The sequence below is a fragment of the Pteropus medius genome, unplaced genomic scaffold (assembly GCF_902729225.1).
Source record: "Pteropus medius unplaced genomic scaffold, Ma_sr-lr_union100, whole genome shotgun sequence".
In the NCBI taxonomy this organism is placed as follows: domain Eukaryota; kingdom Metazoa; phylum Chordata; class Mammalia; order Chiroptera; family Pteropodidae; genus Pteropus; species Pteropus medius.
Genome location: NW_024356335.1, coordinates 364,261 through 387,778, shown reverse-complemented (window position 1 = coordinate 387,778; position 23,518 = coordinate 364,261). Strand labels below are relative to the sequence as shown.

The window sequence follows — 23,518 nt, the reverse complement described above, 5'->3', positions numbered from 1 at the left end:
TGTGGTCGGGGAGTATAGAGGAACTTTGGGTGGAAGGACTTGGTGGAGCCATGGCAGGAAATGGGGGACCTCTCAGTGGAGTCACTTTGTGGGTCACAGCCACAGTCTAGAGCGGCGGAGGTTCTATGTGAAACACAGGCAGGCCCTGGAGACCTAGGACTGCACCCCGTTCAACTCCTTTTTCTCTCTCCTTAAAATTCTCTCCCTTATTTTCTTCTTCCAGCCTATTCTCTTCTCTCCATAGCTTTCTTTTCTTTTCCTTCCTTTCTTTCTTTTTCTTTTTTAAACTTATCTCTTCATTACATTGTCACCTGGTCATTTTGCTTTCTCCACCAAGAACATGACATCATGGAAATACACGTTTTGGAACTAGACAGACCTGCTTTCAACACCTGGCCCCGCCCAACTTGGGAGTTACTTAACCTCGTAAAGTCTTGGTTTCTTTATCTTTGCAAAGTTGCTGCTTCCTACCTTGAAAGGATGTCGCATTGTGCCAGTGGTATTTTTTCATAAATCATTTTCTCCTAAGTCATCCGCCCACCTCTTAATTACTTGGGAGTTTCTACAGCCTTTTTCAGTTCTTTTTGTGGTTTTCTTAAAAAATTTGATCAATACATTTTTGACTTATTAGAATCTATTGTTAATTGATACCATTACCCTTGATCCTGACAATATATGCATCTTTACCCTCATCTCAACTTATATGTTATTATAGTTGCGTACTTTTCTGTGTAATTAAACCCCAAAAATCAATATTTTATTTAATGTAATAACCATTAATATTCATTTGGATTTGCCCATATATTTATCTCTTTATTTTCCTAGCTGGATCTCTTTTATCTGATAATTTTTTCTGCTTGAAGAACAGCCATTAGAATTTCTTTTAGTACAGGTCTAAATTTAATTTAGAATAACTTTAGAATTTCTTTTAGTACAGTTTGCTGGTGGCAAACTCAAATTTTGTTTTTCTGAAAGTGCATTTATTTGCATTTATTTTCAAAGGATATAATCCCTGGATTTAGAATTCTGTAATTGGCAGTTATTTTCTTTAAGCACATTGAAGATACCATTCCTCTGTTTTCTGGCTTCCATTGTAAATATTGAGAACTGTCAGTCTTTCTCTCCTTTGAAGGTAATAAAACTTAAATTTTATAACAACTCAGTGAGGTAGAGGTTTTATTTTTGTAAAGATGAGAATAGAAACTCAGGACAACTTGCCATTGTCAAACAGGAAGGTAGCAAATGGTAGATTAAAATTCAGGTTTATTGACATCAGCGCCTATACTTTGTCAAAATACTTTGCCTTACTCTCTCTCACTAAATAAAAGTACATGTTCATCTATTCAACAATATTTACGAAGCTCCTGTTATATGTATAACACTGTGCTGTGGACAGAGGTGGGTACCGGATTTTGAGGCACCGTTCTGACCTTTTTTTATAGTTTAGAGAAAAGCATGTCAAAATAATTCAAGTTGCAATATGAGGCAGTATATGCTTAATAACAAAAATGGTCATAGCTTGCAGTAATTATTGAAAGAGTTTATGCAAAGGGAATTTCACAGTTAGTTGGAAGTGTCAGAGAATGTCTCATGAAGGAGGTGGAACTTTGAACTCTGGGCAGAATTTGAGGGTGGGGATTGGAGATGCTGTTTTAGGGGAAATAACATGAAACAAGGCATGGAGTACTGAATGAGAGGTTTGGGAGATGGCAGCAAGGTTGATTTAGCTCTAGCTGAAGTTTATAAACGTTGTTGGACATAAGATTATATGTGACATGGTACTTCAGTAGGAACCATAAATTCCACTTCTCTATCTTTTAGGTCCCAGAGAGTCCTTGAAGAGTTGTTTGGGGGTGGAGTGATAACAGCGAAAGTGGAAAGTATTACTTAGAGGGTAAGAGTTTGGCTTGACTCCATATTGCAACTTAAATTTCAATTATGGCTATGTCACTTCTTCATTTATACTATGAGTAAGAGCTTTTTCAAAGCCTCATTTATGAATTTGAAATAATTGCACTTCATAGGGGATTAAAGGTGAGGATTAAATAAATTAACATGTGCGGTATACTTAGAATAGTACCTGGAACGTGGTAAGCACAATTTATATGTTAGGCATCATTTTGTTATTATCGTTGTTATTATTAAATGAGATTATATATGTTAGTAACCAATGCCTGGCACATGGTTAATCAATTCTGGTCATTAATAAAATGTGTATAGGATAAATAATATTGACTAAATTATATTTTCATACCTCTGCACCTAGGTATAGGGAATGTAAAATCTTTAAAGTTGTATTAATGTATAGACAAGCTATATAATTCACTTAGGTTATTTCCCTATTGTATCATTTTTATGATTACATGTTACATATCATTCCTAATCCCCTACTCAGTTAATTCATTTTATCAATAAAATAATAGTGAAGAGAACACTATGTTAAAAGTCTGTGGTTAGAAAAGAGGGAATGAGGTAAGTTAGTTAAATGAAATAGTGTATCATAGAAGGGAGCTGTAAATATGCCAGAGGAAAGTTGTAGGAATTGTGCTGTTTGCCAAATCTAGAAACATTATCTCTGGGCTCTGTTTAATTTGGTCTCTTCAGGAAATTGTGTGTAACCTGAGGATGCTAATTAAGCGTCCACCATAAGTATAAAGAATAAAAAACTGCTTTCTCTGTTAAAATTTTATTCCAAAGGAAATTGTATAAAGCCATTGAAACATCAGGATTGACAGGCTAGAAATGCATTTAAGTCAAGTCTCATTAATCTTTCAGAAGTTGAAAAGCAAACGTGTCAGAGAAGCAGTGTGGATTTGGAATATTAAAATGCCAGTGTCTTTAAATATTGTCATAAAGGAGAATGGGAAATAAGAATGGACACCACTTACATATTTCTTTTAAAGTTAGAACAGTTAGAATAGCATTAAATCAGATGCTTTAGTGACAACCTAACAAGTAGTTAATTGTAACTTTAAGTGAAGTTTAACTTTATCTAGTGACTTTATTAAAAATCGTGTAGGTATGCATTGTAGGAATGATTTCACTAGAGAAATTGCCTTTCAATACATGTGCTGTAAGTCTAGAGGAACTAAAGACATGGTGCCGTTTCTTCAATTTTATTTCAGATATTCTGTGGTCTAATTACTAATGGTTTGAACCTTTTTGTTTTAATTGGCAACTTTTTTTAAAAAGAGAATTCCTGTAGATACTGTCACATTTTTCCTATTTTCCATATGCTGTGTGTTTCTCATAAATTGGCAAGGGAGTAACTTTGCATATGGTCTGTTGTTGTTGGAACGAGACTTTTTTCTCTCATCCTTTCTTTCTGGTCTGCTTTTCTAACCTTTAACCACCCTGTTAACAGATGGTCATTTTATTCTTCTACTCCATCATTTTGAATAACTGTTTTGAAAAAGGCCAACTTCTCGTAATAACTTAAATTTTCTCACAGCAGTATAATTTAGGATTGTATAACTTTTATTCTTTACAGCAGTTTTGATTCTTGAAGCTCCTTTTATCTTCTGTGTTGAGTTTATATCGGTATATAATACTGAATGGGAAGCCTAACGTCACATTTTGAGTTACTGGATGATTGTCTTTTCCTGACCCCCTAGCTCAGTTTTTAGTTGATTGAGACCACCTTATGAAGCTGATGAGGCAGGCATCTTTTTCTTGAAAACTCTTTAGTATAGCAGTTCACAGGTTTTGGCACCTAACAGACTTGGGTTCAAATTATAGATTTGCTCTTATGGTGCCTTTGGATAAGTTACTTAACCATCTGAGTCTCAGTTTTTCAACCTTAAAATGGAGACCGATCATACACTATTTACTTTATAGGGTTGATGTAAATATTAAATTAGAGGGTTAAAGTATCATGTACATGCTGTGGAACATGGGGGATCAAAAATGAAGTCTTAACCAAGGCGATCATTTTACAGGATTGGTCATGTAATTATGTATGATATGATGGCAGTATTTGCTGTTTATATCAGCAGTTCCCTGAAATAAATTATCTGAGAAAAAAGTACCTTTAGAATGAATCGCGATCAGCATCCTAGTTGAAGCACACTCTTATGAGCTTGAATTTGCTCCTCAGTAAGCAAAGGGTGCACAGTAGCTGTGGTCATAGCACCTTGCCTAGAGCCCGGTAGAGAGACAGCTCTATGGCAAGACTGGTATGAGTCTAGCTGTGTACAGCTATGGAGAATGATGAGGAGATGTACCAAGACAGAGTCCTAATTAGGTCATCAATCATTTATTCATTTATTTATTCATTTGATAAATATTTGAGTGCTTACCATCCAGGCACTGTGGTATATATTAGGAATATAGCAGAGAACAAAACAATACCTTCCTTCAAGGAATAGTATGTGGCTATAGAACTAGTCAATGGTGAAACATGAAGGCAACTAGTGCAGTGGGAGCATATGGGAGGGTTCATTAATTCAGTTCAAGCTGGGTGAAGGGTTGAGAAGGTGTAGAGGTCAGGGGTGGCACTGTCTAAGCTGAGTGCATGGTCAGAGTGGAGCATTTAAGTTAAGGATGGTATTTGGAAAATGTCATTTCAAAGGTTAAGCATCTTATGTACGAGAACAGGTTACTGTTCTTATGCTTGAATCTAATTTCCAGAAAAGGTGTGAAATCAGATTTCAGAAATTCTTCCTTTCTCATCATTATTGGGAATGGTGGCAGGGATTGGGGAGTAGACCTAACTTTGTGCCCTGGAAAGACCAGAGTCCGGAATCTCACATGGAAGATGACAGGCATTCTCTCTCATGGAATTATAGAATATTACCAACAATGAATTTATTCAGCTTTTATAATTTTGTTACAATAAATATGTATTAACTGAATTGGCATGGTTCTGGTTCCCAACTCACTTCAACCTTAAGAATTGAGATCTGAGAGGCCAGATGAGCTATGTAGATGGTACTGAAAACATTGGGCTTTGGAGTCAAGTGGCTGGCTTGGTCACATAGGTCATTAAACATGAATTCATATCTTGGCTCTGTGGTTTTGAGCAAATAATGTTTCTTTAAGCACTTTAAAGAAATTCTTGTTTGGTTTCAAAACAAGTCTTGTTGAAGTAGATGATTCCTTAGGGATGAGGAACCCAAGACTCAGATAAGTTATATGTTTGCATTTTTGTACATATATGTGTGTGCGTAAGTATGCGTATGTATGTGTATCTGCATGTATGTCAACATTCATAATAATGTTAATAGATTTTCATGTTTGTTCATACTGCATAACATAAGTAGGTAGAGGTGTCACCAGAGAGGAAATGAAATGGTGCTTTGTAGGAAGAATTAGTTTTATACTTGGGTTGGGATGAAGGAAAGGCTTCCTGAGAGGTAGCATTTGGCTGGGTGGGCTTGCTTTATAGTAGTGAGTTATAAAGAGCTCCAGCTCTATAGACAAGTGGTCTAGTGTGAATCCTGCTTTGTCCACTAACTAGATGCTTGATTTCAGATAAGTTACTTCACTCCTCTAGACTATTGTTTCCTCTGTAAAATTGATATACTTGTATCTCCTACAGAGAGCCTTTGAGGATATGGAGTAATGCATGTAAAATACTTAGCTGAGTGCTTGCCATACTGCAGGCACTTGCTATCATTACTGTGGCATCATCATTATTACTGGTAGGGGTTGGTGGAGAGGCCTTTTCAGGGAGAGAGAATTTAGTCTGTTCTCTTCTCCTGTCTTATAAACTCTCACGTTTCGTTTAAGTGAACTCAGTGGTTTTATTTTTCCATTTATGAATCACACATCGAATAACTGAGATTTAGAATTCTTTTTGAACTGCAGAATTTTTTGTAGACTGAAAAAATAACAGTCACAAGACCGTGGTATTGTATTGCTGTCCCTTGAGTTCAGGACTCGACTATCATTAGGTTGGAAGACTAATCTCTCCCCATTTATATAACACTGTACTTTTCAAAATACTTCATGACTGTTAGTTGATCCTTACAGTAGCCTTGTGAAGCACATAGGGTGGGAGCTATTATTTTTCAGGAGGCAGAATCCACAGGTCCAGGGGAATGGCTGTTAGTGGCCATTCTAACGATACAATTATAGCCCTGGTCCCCTGACTTCAATTTTTTTTCTTTAGTTTTCTGTGAATAGAAGTCTGTCAGCAGACCTGAGTTTGCATGTAATTGTTACCACTTACTAATTGTGTGATTTTATAAGAGTTGTTTGAGTTTGTTGTTCTATCTGTCAAATGTCGAGACTTTGAACAACTACACAGGATTGTCTGTGATGCTGAATTTACTTCGTGTTATGCTTTATAAGAATTGCTTTGTATAATGTAGGGATATGTGTATTAAGATACAAGTTTATTCACTAATCGGTGTCATCTGTTTAGTGATAATACAAGTAGGAAATATTCCTAGTTCTATACTGCCTTTAATTTTCTTATTCTGCTTATTTGAGGGTAACATTCTGGATGGTGATGTGAAGTCTCTGTCTTGGGAAAATATGGGAAATCTGGGAGTGTTCAACAGATAAATAATAACACAAATAACTGAATCCATTTTTCACATTATTTCTTGTGCTGCTTGGTCTTTCCCCTTTCTCTCATTCATTTTTTTGGGGGAAAGGGGTTGGTGTTGAACAGGGGCTTAGTATTATTCAGATGGTTGGACAATTTAAAGCTTTCTAGCTAATAAATACATCATTTTAGAAGTGTGAAGTTTGTTTCCCACTGGAAATTCAGACAAGGGGACCCTTTTTATATATGATCATTCTTCATGTGTGTTTATCAGTTATTTATACTATATTTTCCTCGTGAACCTCTGTCAGAAGTAGGTGAGTATATATTTTTATATATACCATATTAATTGGAAGTTACAAAATGCTGAAATTGAGTATAACAGATTGTTTTTACAGTTATTTTTTCTGAAGTGTTTTGTATATACCATAGGCATTTATTTATTAAGTGGTTGAGTTAGTTGTTACGAAAACCCTAATTTTAAGTTTTCCAATAAGAAAATCTGCATTATGGAAGAAGTTTTGCATTTTACTTGTTCTTTTTTGAACAGAAGTTTGGGAAAAAATACTGAGGTTGACTTGAAAGTGTCACTTATGAGTAAAAGGACTCTTTTGAGTTGGCGTCTATAATTTAAGGGTCAGGTGAGAAACAAGTCATCTTGTAAAAAGGAAAGATATTTTCTTTGGGTCATGGAAGTTTTTGTTTGCTTTCTAGTATTTAGCAAGCTCAGAGTACTTATTAAATTGCAGTTTCATGAATAGTGTTGTAGTAAGTATACCATGAGTCAAATCACAATATGTGACTTATATTCCAACATAATATCGTTTAAGATACTATATCAGCAATTTGTATTTTTTAAGTTACCCACATTAGGAAAATAGTATAACAGTTGTTTATAGTTGATTAGATTTGACATAAATAAAAAAATTATTTTCCAGGAAGACCAAAACTCAATTTAGTAAAAAATTTAACATAGACTAAGAAGCTTTTTAAAAAATTGAATGTAACGTGCATAGAATTGGATAATGAATTAGCCGTAATCTTTGTTTATAGCATGCTCTTACTGGCCCATGTGTAGCCTGTTTTTATTTTATTTTTAAAATGTTAATAAGCCCCTGTGAACCCACCATCAGAACCAAAGGTAGGTCCTTGATAACCTACATCTGACTTCACAGGCTCCCCCAGCCATCCTATCCTCCTGTTTTCAGTCTACAGCCTGAATTCAGCCTGAATTCTGTCATCATTATTCCCTTGCTTTCTGTTTTTGTATAGTGTTATCACATCTTTATGGATTTTTAGAAAGTATATTTTTTAATTTTGGTTTTAATTTTACTAAAAAGATACTCTATATGTAATCATTTAGGACTTAGTATTTTTACTTAATATTTTATTACTATTATTTATCCATATCGTTGCATGTAATTGTAGTTTCTTCACTTTACTGATTAATAATCCATTATGTTAATATATTTAATATAGCATAGTTTATTCATTTTCCCAAGAATGGACATTTTGCATGTTTTCCAGGTTTTTGCTATTGTGAACAGTTTTGCTTTGAACAGTCTAATATACATGTCTCCTGTACATGTTTATGTTTCTCTTCATATATACTTAGGACTAAAATCTCTGGGTAATAGAATATGGGATTATTCACTTTGTGGAAATTATGCCAAACATTTTTTTCCCCACCATTAATCTATAAAAGACCTTGTGGATCCATATCTTTTGAACACTTGGTGTTGTCAGACTTTAAAATTTTTTCAGCTTGATTGGATGTAAAATGATATTTAATTTTATTGTATTTTTCTGATAACTCTTGATATTAATATTTTTTCACATTTTTATTGATCTTTTTTCCCCACCCTGTGAAATGCTGATTCATGTCTTTTTTTTCCCTCTTGGGTTGTCTTTGCTTTTTTTTTTTTTTAAAAGATTTTAAGTCATCCTTATGTATTTTGGATACTTTTGTTGGATGTATGTATTCCAAAAATCTTTTCAGTTTATAACTTGCCTTTCTACTTTCTTTAGGGTGTTTTTTGAAGACTAAATGTTCTTGATTTTAGTATACTCAAATATATTTTATTTTATTTTATAGTTATCATTTGTGTTTTTAAGGAATTGTCGCTTTCTCATTTTATATGCCAATGTCTGTTAACATTACAGCCGACATTTATTTAAAGGCCTGAGATTGCAGTGGTAGAATGAAAAAGAAGGAAGAGAGGACAGTTTAAGAAAATGAAAGCAGAATGAGAAGTATTTTAGAACATACCACTGTATATAACTACTCATCACTCTTCTCCAACACCCAATAGAAAATAAGCCTTTGTTAAAAGCTGGATTCACATTTGTGCTTTAAACTCAGGTACCTAGGGTAAGGTTCACTGGTCTACTAGCATGACTTTTCCCTAAACTCTTACCAGCCTGTATGTTTCTTGAGTGATTTACCCTTTCTCTGGACTTTATTATTTATTTATTTATTTATTTATATGACTATTGCTGAGAAAATGATCATGACCTTTGTGATCCATTTAGACAAATATTAAAGAATTATTTAAGTTAGAAATTTTTCTATTCTTGAACTTTAAAATAGTTGGAATAAAGCCATATATATGTTTAACCTAAAGAAATTTGTATCAACATGTTGTGTAAGAAAACATTTTCAAAAATTATTTTTTTACACGCTGATTTTAAATTTCAAAAAAGTACTTCACTTAAATGCTCTTCTGCTATTCATTCAGCTTATCATCAACATTTGTTTGGCAGTTACCCATATCTCCTACCACTTCTATATATGCAGTCTGTTCTCTAGCAGATTTGAATTCTGGAATCCCCCTACCCTCCAGAGCGCATGCATGCACATGCACCATGTTCCTTCACAGCCACCGTTTTACATGTGGTTTCTGCTGTAGGGAAAACGTACATTAATAAGGGTGTGATTATAGCCATCACAGAATAACTTGGATTTATGTAGTGCTTTATCAGGTGTGTTTTTATGTACATTTTCTCAACTTTAATCCTTAACCCGAAACCTATGTGATATACAGGGCAGATTATACTCCTACTTTAGGCTGAGCTAATACTGAGGCTCAAAGACAAAGTCAGGACTTAACTGGTACAGTAAGATGCCTCAGTAAGTATTTATTGCATGGCTGTTCTCACCATCATGTCCTTTGGATTATACCATAGCTTCAGATTATCTATGCCCTAGCAGAGGTTTTGATATATAGTAGAAACTAGAATGTTTATTGAGTATTATTCCATTTCTGGCTATAATGGAGTAATTGATTCTGCCATAGAAAACCATACGAGGCAGTTCTTTCAGGCTTTGGGCAAGAGGCCTGTGATCTCGCAATTCATGAAATGAACCCCACGAGTGCCCCTGCTTTCTGCCTGAGAACAATTTCTCGATATGGAGTCCCAAGCAGAGCATGGTGGCCTAACTGTGGTGAGCTCAGAATTTGGGACAGCAAAAATAGCTAGAAGCTTCTGGGTAGAACACTGGTGAAGAGGAAATTGTGTAGGAGGGGTTTCCAGATGTCTGTGTTTGAGCCCCTAGTGATTCGTGGCAGAGGGTTGGGCTGTCCATGAAGGAGAAAGACTGGGAGGTTTATTAGAGTGGCTGTCCCAGGGGTGAGAATGAACTGGAGGTTGTATAGCTGGAGGATATTGGAGTTCTGGCACAGCCAGAATTGAGAGACCTGATCGACACCCCTGGCATCTTAGTGAAACACTAGAAAGACCATGACTTAAAGCAGGAATTGGCAAACTATGTCTTTCAAGTTTTATTAAAACACGTCCATACCCATTCGTTTACATATTGTCTGGCCGCTTTCATCCTGTAATGTCGAAGTTCACTAGTTGCTGCAGAGACTTAGGGCCTGCAAACCTCCAGTGTTTACTCTTTGGCCCTTTAAGAAAAAGACATCTGACTTCTGCCCTCAAGTAAAGCCTTCTCTAGACCTTCCCATAACAAAGCCTATAAGTCAAATCTTGACAAAATCTGCAGGAGAGACATTTTGGAGGTTGAGTTCTGCCAGATTAGAGAGACTTGAGAAACATCTTGGGCTTTCCATAGACCTGCCCTAACAAAAGTATTTCTTGACTTTTTACTTAAAATTAGGATGTTTCTGGGCAGTATTATCTCCTGCAGTGCTTTGGGACCTTCATAACAGTGACAGTGACTTTAGCTTGCACTCTAACATTTTGAACATCTTTGGATGATTCTATGTCTCATTCTACTTAAGAACAAAAACCTTTACGGTCTTCTTTGATGGGGAAAGTTTCTTGTGTCTTCTATTCAATATCAATATTTAGTTTATATCAGAAAATTTGCTAATCTCTGAAGGCTAAGACCGGGGCTAAAGTAGTTTGCTGCTTAAGAGGACAAAGGTTCCTTTGGTTTCTGAATATTTATACTTGTGGACATAGTTTTAAATATACTTTGAAATTCTAAAGTATTTCAGGCATATAGACAAAATAGAATACGATAAATTACTTTATACTCACCACGCACAGTTTTTTTCATGTGCTACTGTTTTGCCAAATTTGGTTCAGATTGTTTTTCCCCTAAGAAACTGTAGTTCAGATATGGACCCCGTGTGTATCCCTCCCTGATCTGTCGTATTCTTTCCCCAGTGATAACCACTCCTGAACTTTTTGTTTGTCATTACCTTAGATGTTTTTATCCTAAAAGTATGTGTGTATCTATAAATTATATGTAACATCTTTTTGCATTTTTAAGCTTATATAAACAGCATCACTCTGTACATATTATTCTGCATCTAGCTTTTTCACTCAACATTGTTTTGAGTTTAGACAAAATGGAATATATTACTGTAGTTCATTAACTGCACAATTTATATCTCTATTCTCTTGTCGATGGACATTTAGGCTTCCAGTATTTTAATATGAACAGTGCTGTAGTGCACATTGGTGTTATTTGTCTTACTATGTTTATGTATTGGGAGTTACTCTAGATAATGTAACAAGAAATAATATTGTTGCTTGTAGGATATCCACATCTTTGACTATTAGTTGTTACTAAATTGTTCCCCAAGATGCTTTTATCCTTTTATAATTTTACCTGCTTTGGTTTTGTATAATTACATAATGGATTCTCTAAAGGAGAATGCACCTAAAGAAAACATGACATATGAAAATTTCATTTTACTACAGATAAATTGAAAGTTGGTTTGTTAGATTCTTATTAGTAAATTTGTTCTTGTTTAAAAACCTTATGGAAATAGTCAAAGCACAGAGAACCTCCTATCATCAATTTTCAATAAGTATCAATGAATGGTCAATCTTATTTACTCTTCCTCATCCCCTCAAGTAGATTATTTTAAAGAAAATCCCAGATTTTCATATAATTGCATCTGTAAATAGTTTAATATGTTTCTCTAAAAGACATGAACACCCCTCCTCCCAAAAGAAACCCATTATCATCCTCCAGAAGCAATTCTATGTTATCAAAGAGTCAGTGTTCAAATTTCCCCAATTATCTGGTTTTTAGTTTTATCTACAATATTAAAAATCTGATTACATTGTAAAAACACACTTTAAAGGAATAAATTTAACACGTCTTACATAAAATGGACTTGAAGATTTTTGGTTTATCATAGGTTCGTGTTTAAACAGGCAGTACCTAAAAAGTAATCTAGGTATAGTCTAACCATTTTGCTTTATAAGTGAAGGAATTGAGGCTCAGAGAGTTTGAGATTTGTTGAAAATTGGCCAGCTCATTAGTAGCAGAGCTGGAATTAGAATGCAAATCTTCTGACCCTAAATCTGTTACTTTTGCATTAATTACATTGTCATGTTTTTAAGTCCATTACTTCTATCACTTTTCTAAATCTAGTGTTTTTTTCCCAATGGCTTTTCATAAATATCAGTAATACTAATCTTGTGATTTACATCAGGGTATATTTTAAAAGGAGTTTGTGAAAGGGTTGAATTATAATATCAACAGTTGTGCCAAAGATATTGAGCTATTCTGAAAAGCTGTTTGTCTTTTCTGACCTAGATACACAGTTTCCAACTGTGGCAGAGGATGCCAGAAAAGGGAGAATGAGCGTTGGCAAGAGTCCGGAAATTAAATTATTGTATTACTGAAGCATCTAATATATTTCTTAATTTTTAGCACTGTTGTATATGACATATTTTCTGTATTGATGTAATACTTGGTGAATTTATGCATTTTCTGTGCAGTCAGTACCTATTGTTTATTTTGCCAAAATGAAAACAAACTGACTTTTATTCGTTTTAAAATCGGTGAGTTTTAATATTATTGCTTGTTTATAACTAGGTTTTAGGTTCTGAGGTCATTTTGTAAACTTAAGTAAAAGAAATAATCGTGTCCATTCTGTCTCCAGATAGGGTTTCTTGGCCATGCTCTATTCTGTAGAATGGCAACAAAAAGTCTTTTGAGAACCAGAGACACCTTCTGAAGCTTGTTTACCAAGGTGCTGGTTTACCCTTTGGTGTTAAGTGTGCCGCAGTGGGCACAGAAGACAGAGAATCTTTGAATACTTAACTGTTTTTTGCCCCATTACCCTGTTTTCCTTTTGATCAGAATTGTCACAAGATCTGTACATTCTAAAGATAGCCCGATGACCTCTAAGAGCCTTTTAGTGAAAAGAAAATAAGTACTACTGAGGCATGTACAGTTCAGGTGCCAGTTCCAGTTTGTGATTTAAAGGACTAGGTCTCACGTTGAGCTTTTAAAGATCACTATGCAAAATTAAAAATACACCTGCTCTTTGATTTGCTTGTGGAGACAGTGATGTGAATTAAAAAAGGTGCTAGAGACCCGACCCCAGTTCTAGAGATAGTCTGCCATGTGTGATCATGGACACATCATTTAACAACTTGGTTATATTTGTGTTTTGATATTTTCAAAGATTATAGAAATATTTATACCACTTATTCTTTTCCCCACTACTTTTCAGGGATGTTGTGAGCATCAAATGTGACGTGGTATAAGAAAATATTTTGAGAAATTCATTTGAGTTTTTCCTTTGTGCCAGGCATTGTTCTAGTGGTATAAGACAAAGAGTAAGCAAAGATATCATGTCAGATCCTATGAAGAGAAATAGAACAAGATCAGAGGTATTCTAGAGGAGGGGTTGCTATTTTATATAGGGTGATTAGGGATGGGTTCATGATTAGGTGATTTGAGCAGACACCTGAAGAAGTAACAGAAGAATTTATATGGATATCTGTGGTGTAAACTAACAAGTGTAAAGGCTCCAAAGTGGGAGTATAAGTAAATTGTTTGAGAAGTAGCGAGGATACCAATGTGGATTGGAACACAGTGAGATAGTAAAGAGATTAAGTGTGAGGACTTGTATCCTGAGGTACTTCAGCATTTAGAGGTTGTGGAGATAAGAAAGGAAATGGCAGAGTAATTTATGCAGTACGGGAACTAAGAGAGTGGTGTCCTTGGTGGAAGCCAAGGGAAGTAAAATGTTTAAGTAGGGAGCAGTTGAACTGTGTCACCTGTTGCCGAGAGGTCAACTGAGATGAAGATCGAGAATCGCTTATAGCGTTAAACACCATGGACATCTTAGGGAACGTTGACAAGACCTGTTTCAATGGAGTATTGGGGTGAGAGGCTGATTGGGGTAAATTTCAGAGAGAATGGAAGGAGAATAAATGGAAACTCAAAAGAATTTTGTATGCCCTAAAAGGGGCAGAGAATCAGGCTGTAAGGGGGTCAAGGGAAGTTATATGAGAGAGAGGGGAGGGAGTGATTCCTGGAGTAGGCAAAAGAGTTTGAGTTGAGAGATTTGAATTAGACAGGAGTTGGGACGATTTATTCATAATAACAGGAAGAAATGTAGAATATATGGGAAAAGATGCAGCAAGGTTGGTATTTTGATTGAAATAGAAAGCAAGATGATGCTTGAAGACATAGGAGAAGATGTGAAATAATCATTAGGAAAATGGAAAAGTGAATAAATATTTGTTTTTGTTTTTGTTTTTTCAATGGGACTCCTTGGACATTGCAGGATGTTTAGCATGCCAGGGTACCAGATGCCAAGATTACCCACCATGTGACAACTACAAAACTTCACCTCACATTTTCAGATCCCCCAGGGTTGAAGTACCACCACTGTTTGAAAACTATTGATTATTGGGCCTTTTTGAGGTTAGATCATGAATTTAGGAAAAAGATTAATTAGCACAACCTCTTCATTCAGTTGTCCAGGGTGACTGGTGTGGTGTAGCTAAGAGAGCTGGATTTAACCATGGTTAGTTTTTCCAGGAGTAAATAACAAAGGGAAATGCTGGTATGAATGAGCGATGGTAAATGATGGATTGTATAATTTCAGTTGGATAAGGACAAATGAGGGCATGCAAAGGGTGAGGGACTGTGAAAAGTAGTAGGATTAATAGGTTATGGGCTCTGGTGAGGAGTGGGTGTCCAAGGTAGGAAAGGAGATGAGAACATTGGAGGAAAGGAATGTAAGGAATGCAGAGGGCAGAATTTTAGAAGGGTCATTTATGTGGTTATTGCAATTACTAAGAATAATGCCAAGAGTAAAAGGGAATGTATGTCAGCAAGCTAAATAGCAAAGGCCTGAAGGGAATGACAGAGGGTTTGAGGAATTAATCCAAGATGGATAAAATAAGTCAAACAAAATAATGGAATTTGTGCTTATGGAGGAAAAGTCAGAAACTCCTTATAAGTCACTGTATGATGACTGCCATGGAAATATATGGGAAGAGATGGTGACCTTTCAGATGAATCTTCTTCGATTCTGCAGTTATGGTACTCTCTAAAGAAAGATAAATTTAGAATTGAATTCAGAGTTTTATTGAGCCTCTCCTGAGTGCAGGGCATTGTACTAGGTGCTTTGGAGATAAAGATTAAGTCATTTTATTAAGGAGCTTATGATAAAAAGAACTAAAACTGAGTAATAGAAATGTCATAAAGGAAGTTGATAAAGTGCTGAATGGCTCAAAGAAGGAAGAAATTATATTAAAGTCAAGTATTAGGCAAAGCTTTTGTGGAGGGGTAGATTTGAAATGGACATTTAATGAATGGAACAATGACAAATTATGGTAGAGGTTGTAGCAAAAGGTTAAACTTAAAACTTAGCGGTAGTACATTGTGAGGTGTTCCAAGCAAGAGTCATAATCCCCATTTCGGTTGGAACTACCGTGGTCAGAGAAATGCCAGAGAAAATTACATTAACGTTGTATTATGGAAGACCTTGGTGCCACACTTAATATCTGAGCAGAATGTCAGTTGCTTGGGGTAGTGAAGTCATTGAGGGTTTTTACCTGATATTCTCAAGGAAAAGTTTTCTCCAAAGATGGGACGAAGTGGGGATAGAATAGTATGGCAGAGGATAAATTTATATAAATGATTAAAACTACACAGTAATACACAAGACTTCCAAATATAGGTATCTTTGAATCATAAACATCCTTAGTAGGAAAACGCAGACTAAAACTCAGGATTTCCATTCTCATGCTGTATCTCGTTTCCTGTTTTTAATTCAGAGAGCTCGCCTCATGAGTTTTCTTCACAGCAGTCTTAGTTTCCTTCCTACCTCTCAGGCCACTCCTTTTGTGACTGTAGTCGTGCCTCCTCTGCCTTTTCCCATTCATTGGTACACCTACTCCCTTGGTGGTCTGGTGGCTTTACATGCTACCTATATTCTAAAAGTACCAAATTTATACTCTAATCCAGACCTCCCTTCTAAACTATAGGTTTATCTAGTTGTCTACTTGAATACCTAATAAATACCTCAAATTCAACATGTCCAAAATGGAATTCCTGATCTTAATCCTAAAACCTGCTCTCCCTGCACCTTCCCTAACTCATTGCTCAGGCTAAAAAACCTCAAAGTCACTCCTGTTGCCCCCAGTTTGCTCCCACTGCACATCCATTCTGTTAGGACGTCCTGTCATCTTACCTTCAGAATATATCCAGAATCAGATCTCTAAGCTTCCTAAGTACTCTCTTTCCTTCTACCCTTGCCCTCTCTATTATGTATTTCAACATAAAAATCATAGTGACCTTTTAAAAATATGAGTCAGATATTGTGCCTTCTCTGCTCAAAACCCTCTAAGGGCTCCCCATCTCACCCAAAGTAAAAGCCACAGTCCTTAAAGTGACCTGTTTTAGTTGACAGTTATGGCCCACCTATTTTTGTATGACATGTGGGCTAAGAATGGTTTTTACATTTTTAATTGGTTAAAAGAATCAAATATTGACATTTTTGTGACACGAATATTATATGAAATTGAAATTTCAGTGCCCATAAGTAAAGTTTTACTGGAACACAGCCACACTCATTTGTTCATATATAGTCTGTGGCTACATTTGCACTACAAAGGCAGAGCTGAATAGTAGAGACCTTATGCTTTGAAAAGCCTAAAGTGTTTAGTATCTGATCCTTTAAAGAAAAAGGTTGCTAACCTCTGCCCTATATGATCTGGCGCCTCATTCCCACCCCTCTGTCCTTGCTGCCCTTCTCTTCTGACCTCACCCTACTCCAGCCATCCAGCCACATTGGCCTCTGTGTTGTTCTTCCACCTGACCAGGCACAGTCTTCCTTCCCCTGCCAGGAATGCTCATTCCATAGATATCTGCTTGGCTAACTCCCTCACCACATCAAATCTTTGCCAGGTGATACCTTCTCAGTGCAGACTGACCATCTCTTTATAATTGCATTCCCCCTCTGTATGGTACGTGAGTGTACTTGTGTGTCACCTGCTCTCTCTCTCTCTTCCATAGCACTCTACACCTTCTAACACGCTGTTTAATTTACATAATTTTATCTCTTTTTTTTTTTTTTTTTTTTTGGTGGTTTTTCCTCCACTGGACTTAAACCCACAAGGGTAGGTATTCTTGTGTCTTGTTCACTGATGTGTCCTAAGTGCCTGGAACAGTGACTGGCATATTACAGGTGACCAACAAAGATTTATAGAGATGCATTACATTATTGGTTCTTTGACCATTTAACTGTCTGATACAGTTCTGTCACAAAGCTGTCAAAGATTAGAAAGGGCTAGTGTCCCTTTATTTCAGTGAGGAGATGTGTTTTCTTGCTACCACTTTCTGTGATTGGACATTGATAACATCCTTTCCATTTTACTCCTTGAAAGTAAGTATTCAGAAAGCATTCTGGTTCCACTTGGCTGGTTTGTACAGTGCATTTTATGTTAGGATTACAGGCATTGTACAACTTTCGTTTAAACTCTTAATCGAGAAAGAACCTTTTGACCTGAGTCCAGTGTTGTAAGGTTTCAGATGATATGGTGGGACTGAGCTTTTCTATCATTGTAGGTGTTTTGGGGTAGGGATGAATAGCTGGATTTTGGCATAGGTATGTGTAATCTATAGGTTTTTCAGTTGAGCCTTCCCCTATGTGCCCTTTTTTATATAGAAAATATAAGGAAATTTTTGGAAGAAAATACCGAAATCCAATTCTTTTCACATTAGTATTGTACAGAAACTGAATGCCACCATGTAGAGAAAGTTTAATCTATTTGAAGGGATTTGGGGGAGTACTGAATTTGTATGTAGTATTTGCTCTTCTCTTAGTATGTCTGAGTTGATTCATCTTTGTATTTCCTGTACTACCAAGCATAGTACCAGATACAGAATAGGCAATTAATAAATATGTAGTTACTTGTAAATCTCACATAATTTATTTTAAATTGAGCCTCTTGTGATATCAGTGAGGTGTCTTTTTCTAATTTTATTTTGTTTTTCTTTAATATAGTGGACATGTGATTGTTCTTTCATAATGGAGAAATAAAGCCTGGATATTTTATTTTTATATAGCCTCTTTTGGAGAACTTGCATATGTTAGTATTGACAAAATTTAAAGTTTCCTATTGTTACTATTTTGAGAGTAAATAATTTCCTGAATTCTGTATCACATTGTTTGCAAGACATAACATGGGATCTCTCAAGAAAGTAAGTATATTAAATTATTTTTTTTTGCCTTAATTTAAAATATTTTCTCCCAATTGTATTTTAGAGAAATTCCTAAATATTTGACTAAGTTTTATAGCTTGAGTATAGAGGACATAGTCATTCTTCAGTTTTGAGATTTGCTCCTAGGAAAAGGATCTAATGTTCACACATATAAAAACCTAATTTTGCAGACTAGATATCCTGACATCTAAAGCCTTTCACGTTTAAAGGTCAGTTAAAAAAGAGATACAACCCAACCAAAAGAATGATCCATGAAGGAAAAAGTTGATAAGTTGGAATTCATTAAAATTTAAAATTTCTCCTCTACAGAAGACAAAAGACACTGTCAAGAGGATGAAAAGACAAGTCAGAGATAGAGAGAAATCTTTGCAAAACACATATCTGATAAAGGGACTGGTACCCAAAATATGCAAAGAACTTCTGTAACTAAACAACCCAATTTAAAACTGGGAAGAAGGTCTAAATAGACACCTCATTAAAGAAGATATACAGATGCAGATAAATATATGAAAAGATGCTTAACATTGTATGTGGTCAGGGGGTTTCAAATTAAAACAACAATGAGATGCCATTACACATCTATTAGAATGGCTCAAGTCCAAAACTTTGACATGACGAAATGATGATGAGGATGTGGAGCAACAGGAGCTCTTATTCATTGCTGGTGGGAATGTAAAATGATACAGCCACTTTGGATGAAAGACAGTCTGGAAATTTCTTATAAAGCTAAACATAGTCTTACCATATGATCCCATGGTCATGCTTCTTGGTATTTACCCATATGGGTTGAAAACTTATGTCCACACAAAAACCTGCACACAAATGTTAATAGCAGCTTTATTTATAATTGCCAAAGCTTGGAAGCAACCAAAATGTCTTTCAGTAGTGAAACAAACTTCGGTATATCCATACAGTGGAACATTATTCAGTGATAAAAAGGAATGACATGGAGGAATTTTAAATGCATATTGCTAAGTGTAAAATGCCAATTCGAAAAGACTAAATACTATATGATTTTAACTATATGGCATTTGGAAGAGGGTGGGTAAATAGGTGGAGCATGGGATTTTTTTAGGGCAGTGAAACTGTTCTGTATGATTCTGTAATGGTGGATGCTTGTCATTATACGTTTATCCAAACCCATAGAATGTGTAACACAAAGAGTGAACCCTAAAGTAAACTACAGACTTTAGTTAGTATTGTAATAACATTGGTTCATCAGTAGTAACAAAGGTGCCATACTAATGCAAGATAGTAATAGGGGAAGGTATGTGTGTGGTGGGGAGAAAGGAAACATGGGATTCTCTCTACTTTCCACTCTTTTTTTTTTATAAACCTGAAACTTAAAAAATGTCTATTGTAAACTCTAATTGGAAAATAAAAATTAAAAAAAAAAAAGGTTTAAGACAAAAAAAGTCTTATTGATAATAAAGGTGATCCACATGTACGCACATGCCTATACATTTAAATTCCACTTGCTCCATAGGATACACTTAATAAGTAGAGCACAGCTAATATTTTTCTAAACTTTGTTTTTCAGAGAAATGTACACATACCTGATGTATAAACAAAACATTTTACTTGATATTTGAGGGTTTTTCCCCCCAAGGCCATTTATCGAGTTTATACTTTTTGGCAGATGCTTTTCGGTATTCTCATATCCTGTCTTATTTAGTTTGAAGTAGACACTGTCACCCCATTGCACAAGGGAGAAAGCTCTGGTTCATGAGTGGAGTGGCAAAGTTGCTGGTACAGGCGTACCGCAGAGATAGTGCGGGTTCGGTTCCAGACCACCACAATAAAGTGAGTATCGCAGTAAAAAGAGTCGTAATCTCTGTTGGTGGAGGGTCTTGCCTTCAATCTGTAAAAAAATCCATGATATCTTTGAAGAGCAGTAAAGCAGAGCACAATCAAAGGAGGCATGCCTGTACTTGATTCTAAGCCTGTCTGACTCCAAAGCCTGTGTTCTGTCATACGGCCTTTGTAATTACGTATTTTTTGAAATAGCTAAAGTTTATTCCCTAACATAAGTGTAAGTGCCTTTAGAGAAAAAAATATTATTGAAAGAGGTTTGAATCTTGGCTCTACTGTATACTTTTGCTTTGTGATTTTAATTAGGTTATATTCTTTATGCTCTAGATTCCTTATTGTGTTAAATGAGACAGTAATTGATGAGGTAGTATATGAAAAGCTCTTAGAACAGTGTCTAGTACAGAATTAGTTCCATTAAATGTTAGCTATTAGTAGTGGAATATTTTCTCATTTTATAGATAAAGGAAACTGCGACTCAAGGAAATTAAGTGATTTTCTGAGTCATATAATTTTCTAAGGTCACATAGCTATTAAATGGCAAAGTTGAGGGGTTTTTTTATTTTTTATTTTTTTAATTTCAAGGCCAGAATTTTATCCACTAAGTTAACCATTTTTTAAAAGAGAAACTCTTTAAAAATGTGTTGGAGTTTTTCCCTATCTGCTTGCAGTCTACCATATGTAATTCAGCTTTTTTTCTCAGATTGATACAGTAGGGGGAAGAGCCTAGGGCTATGATTTAGGTTCTGGATCAGGCCTTGTCCCTGATTAGTTGTGACCTTAATATTTCTGATTGTAGTTCTTTTCTAAACTGAGGAGGTGGGTGGAATTGGGCCAGGTGATTTCAAAATTCCTTTTATAGTACCAACAAAATAGGATTCTGAGCTACACTGCTTTTATCATGAATTACCTCATTATAATACCCCGAAGCTCCCAGGGCTTCTTGATATATGTGTAGGGATGGTTACACTGTGCTAAATGACTGAAGAGTGCTATACTTTTTATATTGATCATCCACAATTTCTCTACCACATCAGCTTTTTCTTAGCATTCTTCCTGCTTTTTCTGCTTTCAGTCTACTTTCTTAATATGATTTATTTTATTGCCTTCACCTTTTTACAAAGTGAAGTTTGTGGACTTTCAGTCCTCAACTGAACGTATAGCAATCCTTTTTGGCTGCTAGATTCACGGCTAGTTACTGAATGGTTGAGTCCCCTAGAATGGAGTAGGGTTGGGAATGAGAAATACCAAAGACTAAATTAAATTGTGTGGTACAATCTTTCTATAGAAGGTATAATTTTAGTGACAAAAGATCTTTGCAATGTCTCGTACCGTGGGGTCATGCTTTAGTTTGTATCGTTATTGTATAAAAGGATCCTATGACGTGGAGTGTGTTCACGATCCCTCTTTACCTTGATGTGATATGTGTAATAAAGTAGGTTCCATTAATCCAGTTACATAACCCATTTGTTTGTTTGTTTTAGTCAAGCTTCACTAGCTTACTTCAGGTGGCTTTTTAAACCAGTGTCAGGGAAGTTGGTTATAGGATATGAATAGTTTTGCATGTAGGTCAGAGCTGAGTATCATTTGACTATAATGGTGGGTCTGTTTTTTCATTTGCGATATTGGATAGAGTTAAATGTCATACCTGTAACTTTCCTGGTCCCAAAAATTCAGAAAGGATTTTTTTCTTTAAGAGAGTATGGACTGCGTTAGGAAACTTATAGAAAAAGAATAAGGGGGTTTCTTTATTTAAAGGGAATTAAAGAAAAGATGCTGAAATGAGGAGGAAACTGTTTCTTTGTGAATTTATGTACTCTGTGGTGTGTAAATTACTCCTGATACCTACATAGTTAAAGCATGTGTTCTATTTTGATGGCCACTCTCTAGTTTTTATTTTGATTTTTTTTTGTAGGTAGGCTTATATAAGGATTTCATCAATGATTAGAAGAGTTTACTTTTACCCTATCTGGAATAAAATCTCCTAAAGATGGAACAAAGGAGTGATGAAGCCTTTGGACAGAAATATACAGTAGGATCCTGGCCATAGTCATCCATGGGTGATGAAGTCAGATCTAGTGAATATGCAGGCATCTGACATAACAGTGTATAATAGGTTGAGGGGGAGTAGGGTCTCAGGAGTTAGGGGATCAGAGCCAAAAAAGCCTTCTGAATTTTAGGCCTAAAAATGATTAAAGAGAACACTTTGTGCCAACATGTGCTGTCTGTTTGATGGCAGTATCAAATGGAAAAGCCTCATGGTTACAGTCAGTGGTGATGTTATATTTTCAGGTGTCTTATCTGATTTTTGGATAGGTCTGACTAATGCTAATTTCAAATAGAAAAATCTCAAGGTTAATTGTAACATTACTGCCAACCATAGCAGTATTACTTTTTAAGGTGGTACTTTTTTACTAAATCTGTGTTTGTTAATATGTATTTATCTTTGAGAGGAGTTAGCCAGCTGCCACATTGTGACTACCCAGGAGGGTTACTTTTCTGGCCATATCACTTAGGCTCTTTCTTGAGCCCAGACCTTTAAAGGATATGTTAGCCTTTTGTTTGAAATGAGGTAGTTTTCCTTTATAAAGATTGTTACTTTTTGATCCACAGCATGTTTATAGGCTCCACACTCAGATACGAAACGAATTGTGAATAAGCATTTTTGAAAAGTTATTTTTCTTTTTCTCTTGTAGGTGTAATCCAGAGAGCAGTCTTCAGACATTTTCGCTGTATTGACTCTGAGGTGTCAGGGGACTCAGGCTTATGAGGAGGTACTGTCACACAAAACAGTGTCTAGTGAAGACCACAAGGAAGAGGGGAAAGGATCGGAAAAAGAAGCTAAAACACTATAGAAAACCATGGTAGGTTATTATTTGTGTGTCTTAAGTTACAAAAGATCTCAGTAGTTTCAGATTGAAAGTGTTAACAGTGAGGTCAAGTGAAAAACAATGGTGTTAACTTTTGGCTCCAGTGCATCAAATAAAGATGGCACTCTACTGTTTAGGCGAAGCAGATGAGTTCAGATTTATTATGAGCCCTTTAAACCACAAGATGGAGCCCCATGAGCCTGCAGGCCATAAATTATTAAATACAAAGGAGGGAATGCTCATAAATAATATTTTCTAATAAAACCGGCATTAGCAAACTGATACAAATGGCTAAGGTGACCTTGAACTTGAAATTATGTGATTTTCTTTAGTCTTCTACCTGAAGTTTAATTTTTTCCCATGGAAATTAAAAATCCTGAATCAGTC

The 23,518-nt window shown here is 35.6% G+C and overlaps 1 protein-coding gene across 8 annotated transcripts in view; it reads left to right on the top strand.

The window, feature by feature from the left end:
- Positions 1 to 23,518, top strand: part of STRBP (spermatid perinuclear RNA binding protein) — a 113,661-nt gene that overhangs the window by 35,421 nt on the left and 54,722 nt on the right. For 4 of the 8 annotated variants that reach the window (XM_039861490.1, XM_039861488.1, XM_039861484.1 and 1 more), the window contains exons 2-3: positions 1,822 to 1,894; positions 22,958 to 23,125. In XM_039861490.1, the coding sequence (XP_039717424.1) occupies positions 23,123 to 23,125 (3 nt within the window). In that variant the 5' untranslated portion in view covers positions 1,822 to 1,894; positions 22,958 to 23,122. Of the gene's footprint in view, positions 1 to 1,821; positions 1,895 to 20,127; positions 20,256 to 22,957; positions 23,126 to 23,518 lie in introns of those variants that run through there. The other 4 variants (XM_039861492.1, XM_039861485.1, XM_039861487.1 and 1 more) reach the window with 2 other exon arrangements.